Source organism: Lepidothrix coronata, unplaced genomic scaffold (assembly GCF_001604755.1).
Source record: "Lepidothrix coronata isolate B3197 unplaced genomic scaffold, Lepidothrix_coronata-1.0 Scaffold179, whole genome shotgun sequence".
Classification (NCBI taxonomy): domain Eukaryota; kingdom Metazoa; phylum Chordata; class Aves; order Passeriformes; family Pipridae; genus Lepidothrix; species Lepidothrix coronata.
This window is the reverse complement of record NW_016690359.1, coordinates 153150-162512: the sequence shown is the minus strand read 5'-3', so window position 1 is coordinate 162512 and position 9363 is coordinate 153150. Positions and strand designations below refer to the sequence as shown.

The 9363-nt window shown below is 46.0% G+C and overlaps 1 protein-coding gene across 1 annotated transcript in view; it reads left to right on the top strand.

The window, feature by feature from the left end:
* ELP3 (elongator acetyltransferase complex subunit 3) overlaps nucleotides 1-9363 on the top strand; it is a 74781-nt gene that overhangs the window by 40197 nt on the left and 25221 nt on the right. The window contains exon 8 of the mRNA XM_017830478.1: nucleotides 2237-2363. Coding sequence (XP_017685967.1) covers nucleotides 2237-2363 — 127 coding nt within the window. The remainder of the gene's footprint in view (nucleotides 1-2236; nucleotides 2364-9363) is intronic.

Here is a 9363-nt window from a genome sequence, read left to right as displayed (position 1 = left end):
ATATATAATGTATATGTATATATATGTGTATATATATGTATATGTGTATGTATATGTGTATATATATAATATATATACAATTATATATATAAATGTGTATATATATAATGTATATGTATATATATGTGTATATATATGTATATGTGTATGTATATGTGTATATATATAATATATATAATATATATACAATTATATATATAAATGTGTATATATATAATGTATATGTATATATATGTGTATATATATGTATATGTGTATGTATATGTATATATATAATATATATAATATATATACACAATTATACAATTATACAGTATATAATATATAATTATCATTATAATGATAATTTATATTAGAATTATATTTCATATTAGAATTATATTTCATATTAGAATGATATTTTATCTTCAAATTCTATTTTATATTATAATTATAAATATGTTACATATGATGCAGACAATAGACAACATATTATAGAATAGATAATTATATATTATATATTATATATTATCTCAGAATTCTATTTTATCTTAGAATTCCCTTTTCCACGAGAATTCTGCTCCATTTTTCAAAGCCTCCTGCAGAAGTCCTCCGAGGGCTTTGCTGCAAACGCTCCCTCCAACTTTTCAGAGCGACGAACAGAAACGCACTCGGAGAATAAAAAAAAAAAAAAAAAAAAAAAAAAGGGTGATCCGAGTCCCTCTTCCTTTTGAAACGACCTCATTTTGCTTCTGCGGGGGCGACGTGTTGTTGTTGGTTTTTTTTTTTTTGGGCTTTCGACTTTTTAATATTTCGCTCGTAGCGAAATGTCAGATTACAACCAATTAGGCAAACTGTCGGGGAAATTACTTTCTATTCTGTTCCAGAAGTCATTAGCGAGGTGGTGTTGGGTTTTTTGTGGGTTTTTTTTTTTTGTTGTTGTTTTTTTTGAGCGCTTTCGGCGGCTGCGAGGCGGAAAAATATTCGGGAACCGATCTTAGGCATCAAATAATCGAGTTATTGATGCAGCTCGAATTCCACTTCTAATAAGAAAATAATTTTTATTTATGAAGCGAGTCTCCCATTTCCTCCCCTCGGGCTACTCCAGGGCCTGAGTAATGTTGTCCTTGAACAGCCTTGGAAAAACACGGTGACACTTGTTAAAAAAAAAAAAAAACAACCAAACTAAAAAAAAATCATAAATAAAACTGTAGGGAAAAAAAGCTGCAATGAGGGAACGATTGGAGGTGGAACCTTCTGGAAGAGGGGAAGGAAATGAGCCTTAAAACCAGGGAAGCAGCTGCTGGTTTGGTTAAAATAAAGGCTGGGTGCCCGTTCTGGGTCAGAATTAAGTGTAAATGAACAGATTTAGGACTGAGGTGCCCAGAGGGGGGTAATTTTTCACCCCAAAGGACTGTGGAGGAGGAGAATTCCACCCCTGGAGCGGGGAATTCCAGAAGGTGGGGTGAGAGTGTGATGGGGAGCAAACAGGGGTTGGAGAGGGAAGGTCAGGGGTTGCTGAGGGGGTCGAAATGTCCGGAGATATCCCGAAATCTCAGCCAGGGGTGGGAAGAGCCAAAGCCAGGACTTGGTGGGAAGACTGGTCGCTGGGGTGAGAATTCCCCCCTGGCTGTGTGTGGAGGCTCTGGAGCTGTGGAGGTGGAAGGAGAGAGGAATTTGCTCAAGGATAATGAACCTTTGTTCCTCCTGTGGTTTGGGATCCAGGTCTCTCCAAGCTCCAGAATCTGAGCTTGGTTTGATGTCAGAACGTGGAATCCTTCAGGAATCCCAATCCTGCCCGTGTTTTGGAGCTGAGAAAGTTGGTGTTTCTCCAACAGGAGTGTTTGGGAGCGTGTTTCGGGATGGTTTTCCAGCTGCCTGGTTTTCCTGACCCCCATCCTTCTCCTTTCCCGTTGTTTTTGTCTCTGGTTGTTCCTCATCCTGATTATCCGCAGCCGCCGCTGCGCCGTGTCCTCCTTGTGCTGTGGCACCAACTGGTGTCTTGGCTTTCCCAGTTGGATTTCAGCAGCTCTCCCAAGCTTCTCCAGCTGGATTTGAGCAGTTGGAGCCTTGGAGTGGCTCAACAGCAGCAAACTTTTAATACTTTAATAAAAACACCTTTTTTCCCCCTTATAGAAGTTCACTCCGACCATGTTCCAGACTCAACCCGCTCTCGCTTCCCGGAGTTAAATCTCAGTTAAACATCTCCAATGTGGCTCTTCCTGCCTGATCCTGGATCTCTTCCCTCTCTTCCCAGGGGCCACACGGTGAAGGCTGTGTGTGAATCCTTCCACCTGGCCAAGGATGCCGGCTTTAAGGTGGTGGCCCACATGATGCCCGACCTCCCAAACATGGGCCTGGAGAGGGACATGGACCAGTTCGTTGTGAGTATGCCTTCAAATACCCGGGAATTTCTCGTGTTTTCCAGCTTTTTCATCCAACTCTTCCCGTTCTTACCTCAGCCATCAGTTCTGATCCAGCCCAGGCTTGTTTTTCTTAAGGACAAATAATTGAAAAATCAATTTTTTTTTTATTTTTTTTTTTTTGTGGAAAGGTGGAGGGTGAGAAAAGATTTGTTGAGCTACTTCATCCAGAAAATTATATCCCTGCCTCATGAAAGCCTGAGTCACCAGGGTCCCTGTGGAATATTGCTCTTCCCATATTAACTGGGGCTCTTGCTTTTTTTTTTTTCCAAGTTTTCCTTCCTGGGATTTAGAATAGTGCACAATTGCAAGTTGAAAGAAGGCAGTTAATTGCAAAATGAAGTGTACAGGTGTGTCATGAAGCATCTCTGTTCTTGGCTTTGTTCTTTGTCAAGGGTGTAGAAGAAAACAGAAAATGATTCCTGGAGAAATGGAAATGAGGAGTAAAGTATAAGCAGTGCAGGGAATTAACCACTCTAGGTGGTAGTTTGGTAGATTTTCATTATTTCTTGTCTTGTTTTTTAAGGCAAAATCGGTTGTGTTTTTAAAATAATGCAGAAACTGGGACGTTTCCGAAGGAGTTTTGTGCAGAACTCCTGAGCACAACCCCTTAGTACTTAACAAATATTGTATTTGTGTGACAGAATGAGGGACTGGGGCAAAGGGATGTGCACAAACCCAGAGGTGCAGCCAGAACTCAAAATTCCCCCTCCAGGCTCTCCTCCTGGGTTGTTTTCCTACCACGCTGTAGGGAAGTAGAGCGTGGACATGACGTAGGATTTTCCAGGAATTACTCGTGGTGCAGAACCTGAGTCCCTCCCCGACGTCTCCTGAAGTTCCAGCTGGTTTTACGTGGGTTTTATGGGTCTTTATGGTCCTGTCACGAGCCAAGGGGAGACAATTTGTGGCGTTAAATGAGCAAAAATGACAAAAAGATTTAAAGAGCCAGCAAGGAGGAGCCGGTGAGCCGAGGTGTTTGTTTACAAGATGTCAGGGTGGAGAGGGAGGGATTATTTAGGGCTGGATTGCAAGCTCCTGTAGGAAGTATTTAGTGCTTGTTGTTCTTTGCTGCTTGTTCGTGATGGGCGGTTAAAGATTTCCCACCGTGGGATCTGGAATTGCTCCCGTTCCACTGCAGATCTGGGAACAGGTTTGGAAGGTTTAAGTTCAAGTGATGGCATCACTGAAGGTTGTTGTGTCCCTTTATAAAGGGCAGCTTTTTGCAGGAATTGAAGGGGCAGGAGGGCAAAGTTTGCGGGAAGGAGGCAAAAAGGCGGCGAGGAGGCTGGAATTGGGAGAGGGGGAACGAAAAGGAAACTGGGCATGGAAAAGCAGGAGAAGGAGAAAACAGAGCAGAGAAGGGCAAGTGGTTTGTGCTGTTTCTGCCCAGGGAAGTCCCTTGGCTTTGGGAGCTGGGAAAACTCCTTGTGAAAAGAGTTTTGTGGAAGGAGGTGAGTTTTAAGGTCCCTCCCAACCCAAACCATCCCGGTGAAAACCAGTGTGGATGGTGGGACTCTGGACGTGGCAGGAAGGAATCCACGTGGGATGGGAAAGGATGGGAAGAGAGGGAGTAGGTGAGAACAAGGCCCGGAGAGAATTAAGATACTTATAAATTTATGAGAGGAAGGGTTAAGATAAGACGGGAATTTTTTGCTGGAGGGCCAGAGTTGGCAAAAAGCAGGTGGTTGGAGGGTCAGGGAAGAGAAATGGGGAGCAGGGGAAGGAGAAATCCAGGTGGGAGTTGAGGAGGGGAGTTCAGGAGGGCGGAGGGTGATGGGGGTGAAGACCAACTCTTTGGGAATTTAAAGCAGGACTCAGGGATCAAATGAAGGTTTGGTGCCAGTGAAGCCCCAGGGGAGAAGCTGGAGGATGAGGAATCCGTGTGGAGGATGAAGCCCTCAAGTGATGAGAGGAGGAAAAGTGGGAGCTGGGGAGGGGAGGGAAACTGGAGGGGAAGAGGTGATGGATCACATCAGCATGGAGAGGAGTTGTACCTGTGGTGATCAGAGAGGAGAAAGGGGGGGAAAGGAGAGGAGCAATCCCTGATTCCTGTCTTAGAGGTTCACAGGGTTCCCGCTCTGATCCCTGCACATCCCAGGGAATGGAGCTGCAGGGGATGGGAATGGAGAGGTTGTGGATCACTGGGACACGTTTCAAGATGGAATGATAAACAAGAGACTTCTTTTTACCCCCTCCTTTGCTTTCTCATCCTTTTTTAAATGCGTTATAATTTAATTTCTAAGCATCCTTTGTCCTAAATCTGAGAGAATAAGGGGTAAAACCAACTCCTTTCTTTTATTAATCTTTTTTTTTTTTTCTGGTGCACATAGCAGAGGTGTTCAGCAGGCTAATTCCTTCATTCCCAGGGATCCAGCTGATAGCAGATTCTCTCCTTCCTACCTTAAAATTTTATATCATCCTTTTGGGTTATTAGAACAACTTATTTCTGTGTTGTGCTGCATAAATATTAGTCCAGGCTGGTAAATATTTAGACACTTCTGCTGCATAAAACTAATGGGGCAGTGAAGAGAGGAACCCAGTGGAGGCACAAAGCTGCTCCTTGTGCAGGGTTCTCCGAAAATGTGGCATCTTCTCACAGTCATGGAATGGGTTGGGTGGGAAGGGGCCTTAAAGCTCATCCAGTTCCAACCCCGACACCTTCCACCATCCCAGGTTGCTTCAAGGGAATCCAGCCCGGCCTCGGACACTCCCAGGGATCCAGGGGCAGCCACAGCTTCTCTGGGAATTCCAGCCCAGCCCCTCCCCACCCTCCCAGCCAGGAATCCCTTCCCAATATCCAACCTGAACCTACTCTGTTTCAGCTGAAAGCCGTCAGTGGGTGGTGGTGGCACCCACGGTGATCTGAGATCCCAAATTAGTGGGGAAGATGCTGTGGGAGCATCAACCCCTTTCTGTTCCTGATGCACTGAGGGGAGGGAGGTGGAAGCGAGGGAAGAGCAGGAATCTGGTGTTAGAGAATCCTGGAGCCCCAGAATGGGTTGGGTGGGAAGGGACCTCAAAGCTCATCCCATTCCAACCTCGACACCTTCCACCATCCCAGGTTGCTTCAAGGGAATCCAACCTGGCCTTGGACACTCCCAGGGATCCAGGGGCAGCCACAGCTTCTCTGGGAATTCCAGCCCAGCCCCTCCCCACCCTCCCAGCCAGGAATCCCTTCCCAATATCCCACCTCTCCCTGCCCTCTGGCACTGGGAAGCCATTCCCTCTATCCTGTCCCTTCATCCCTTGTCCCAAGTCCCTCTCCAGCTCTCCTGGAGCCCCTTTAGGCTCTGGAATGTGCTCCAAGCTCTCCCGGGATCCTTCCCTTCTCCAGCCTGGCCATTCCCAGCTCTCCCAGCCTGGATCCAGAGCCTGCCATTGGATCCATCCCCAGCCCAACTCCTCCCTGGGAAGGAGTTCTGGGAACAAGGGGGTTCCCTGGGAATCTCGGCACTCAGGGAAAGGTCCCCTTCCCCTTTCCTGCCTTTTCCATCCCTGACTTCCATAAAAATCCCTCTAAATGGATTCTAACCTGAGTGTCCTTTATCCTGGAATTCCAGACTGGTTTGGGTTGGAAGGGACCTTGAAGATCATCCCATTCCATGGGCAGGGACACCTCCCACTATCCCAGGTTGCTCCAACCTGGCCTTGGACACTCCCAGGGATCCAGGGGCAGCCACAGCTTCTCTGGGAATTCTATTCCACCCTCCCAGGGAAGAATCCCTTCCCAGTCTCCCATCTCTCCCTGCCCTCTGGCAGTGGGAAGCCATTCCCTGTATCCTGTCCCTTCATCCCTTGTCCCCAGTCCCTCTCCAGCTCTCCTGGAGCCCCTTTAGGCTCTGGAAGGGGCTCCAAGCTCTCCCTGGATCCTTCTCTTCTCCAGGTGAACACCCCCAGCTCTCCCAGCCTGTCTGAAAATACCCTTGACTTTTTGGGACGAAAGACACCTTTGGCTTATCAGGAATCTTTACAGATATTTGATTTTTTTAGTTTTAAATACGTTAGGGGAAAAAAAAATCCCTTTATTTGTTGTGCCAGTCTCCTTCCCAGCCACCTGCTTTTCAGACCACGGACAAAAGGAACCAAGTTGACTTTAGGAGGAGCTTTAAGCACCTTTGCCTTCATCACCAGTTGATATATGAATTCCAGAGGCTTCTCCTGGGAAGGCAATAACTTGCTGATTGTGCTGACCGGGGACTAAAAATCCTGGGTGCTTCTTCAACTTGAACAGGTAATTACAGTTCCAGGAGCAACGTTGCCTCTGTCCCTTCTGACCTATTGATTTCCAAGTGTCTCCTGCTCCTTCCATCCAGCAGCAAAGGTGCCCAGCACTTCTTCTTCTTCTGCAAACACGTCAGAGCTCCGGGTGTGGGGTCAGCAACTGCTCTTCTGGTGATTTTATTAGTGATTCTTCCAAAGATTATTTTATTGATAGGAGCGTGTTGCCTGTATCTTTTATTATAGGTGTTTATTATTATTATTTTGGCCCGCAGAGGTTGTGAATTCCATCCCTGGAAGTGTCCAAGGCCAGGTTGGACAGGGCTCGGAGCAACCTGGGATGGTGGAAGGTGTCCCTGCCCATGGCAGGGGGTGGAACAAGATGGGCTTTAAGGTCCCCTCCAACCCAAATAATTCTGGAATTCTCTGATTCCATGGTTTTTTTACAGTAATCTGGGATAGTGGAGCAACCTGGGATGGTGGAAGGTGTCCCTGCCCATGGCAGGGGGTGGAATTGGGATGAGCTTTAAGGTCCCTTCCAACCCAAATAATTCTGGGATTCTGTGATTCCATGATTTTTCTACAGCAAGTGGCACGTGAGTGGCTTTTTCCCTGCCTCCATCACGAAGATTATTCCAGTTGTGTATACAATTATTCCAGTTATATTTACAATTATCCCCCTTATTACACAATCACTCCAGTTATATATTCGATTATTACAGAGTGGATGTTCTGTCCCCGTGTCCCAGTTCTGCTGTGCTTTTCCCCCTCCCACATTCCCCCCATCCTGCCTGTCCTCCCCACTTCTTATTGATTCTTTTTATAGCCTCAGAGGATTTCCTTTCCACTTCAGGTCTTTCCACCCCGTCCCACATATGGGAAAACGCCGTGGGGAGGGAACATGCTCTGCTTCCTCCCTCCTCCCTCCCTGTCGTTCCAGGTAGTGTAAATATTACACACACACACACACAAACCATCAGACCCACTCCCAGGGCCTCCCTTAGCAGGTGGCCGGGGAAAATAATTAGAATAATAGCTGGAATAAATCAAGGACTCAGCGGGAATAATGGAATTGTCGCCAGAGCAGACACCTCATCCCGCGGAACGCCGTAAACGCTCGGCTCCGCCGCTGCACCGGGAGAGACATGAGGTGACTCTGGGGGTAAATGGTTGGGAGGATTCATGAATCACCCTCGCCGGCGGGGCTGCCAAGCAGAACTTTTGGATTGAAGCAGGAACTTTGGGAAGGCTGGAGAATTCCCGCGGCGCCGTTACTGATGCCTCGTTCCGTTTCCGCGGAGCCGCTCGGCGGCAATGGGAGAACCAACAGCTGCTCTGGAATAACTCTTCCTAGTCTTAATGTCCCTAATATTCCTAATATTCCTAATATTCCTCTTTACCCAAGGATAAACATTCCCAAGTGACATATTTATTAATGGTCACGGTGTTGCTGTGTTGGCCCTCGGTTTTATTTTTAGGGCTTTTTCCTGAGCCCCGTTTACTGTCGCTCTTCCTCTCGGTCCTGTGGCAGGGATGGCTCCAAGCCCATCTCAAACAGCTTTTAAGACCCCTCATAGGTTAAATTAATCTAGGAGGCATTAAAAAAAAAAAGGAAATGAGCCAGAAGATTAGGAATTTGGAGCGTGGGAAGTGTCAGGGGCCGGCAGAACCCGAAGGCACACGGGAGCTGGTGGATGTTCCCCAGAAGCATCAGATGGGCCTTCAGTTGTTGAGAAACTCTTTTAATCCTTGAGGAAATCCATGAGGAGGTCCTATGGCCTCACTGTGTCCATCTGAAGCCTCCCATGAATATAATTCCAAGGATAAAAACGTAGGCAGGGCCATGGAATGGCGCTGGAGACGAATCTCGGAGCGAGGAGATTTTCAGCCCCGTTCAGCAGAGCCTTTCTTTGTGTTCTTTAAATAAAATGCAATCACTGAATGATTTAGTCTGAAAATTCCTCTTCTTAGTCATGTGTCAAGCTGTTTGGTTTTTTTATCTGAAGGAGTTGCTAAATAAGCAATTTCCCAGAAAAGGACTAATTTTAGTGCAATGCCTGATGCATCCGTGCTCCGAGTGTGATTCCACTCCAGCAGTGGGTGAGATGAGTGTCCTTTCTTTTTTTTCTTCCAGTGGATCTGACGTTGTTTCCGAACTTCCAACAGTTTCAGCTGCAAACAAGGCCTCAGTTTTCCTGAGGGCTCCTGAGGTTGTTTTTTTTTTTTTTTTTTTTTAACGAGGAGATGAAAATCATCATGAAACTAAAATATTGCTCCTCGATCCGGGGCTTTTAATAACTGTAATAAAAGACAGTTCAGCTCCTGATCTGCATTGATTTTTCCCTCCCTTTGGGAAGACAGCTCTGAAATGTTTAGTAGGGGTAAATGATTTTCCTTTCAATAACTGCTAAAGATCTCATTGAAAAGCTGTGATTTGCAGGTAGCCAGTTTTCTCCCTCTGAAAATGTGCCCTTTTTTTTTTTTTGCTGTTCATTGAAGGAACAGATTAGATGGTATTTAATGCTCATTCCTGCAGTTCCTCTTGGAGCTTCTCTTGGAGTCTGAGCTGGTGCTGAAAAAGCTCTTCACTTCAGAAACAATTGTGGTTTCATGAACTATGACCAAAGCCATGGTAATTTTTATGTTAATGAGGGCGGTGGTGGCGAGGAACAGGCTATTTTTGGAAACTATTTTCACAGATAATTGCTCTTATATTTCTGTGGATAAAATACCTCCATAAAGC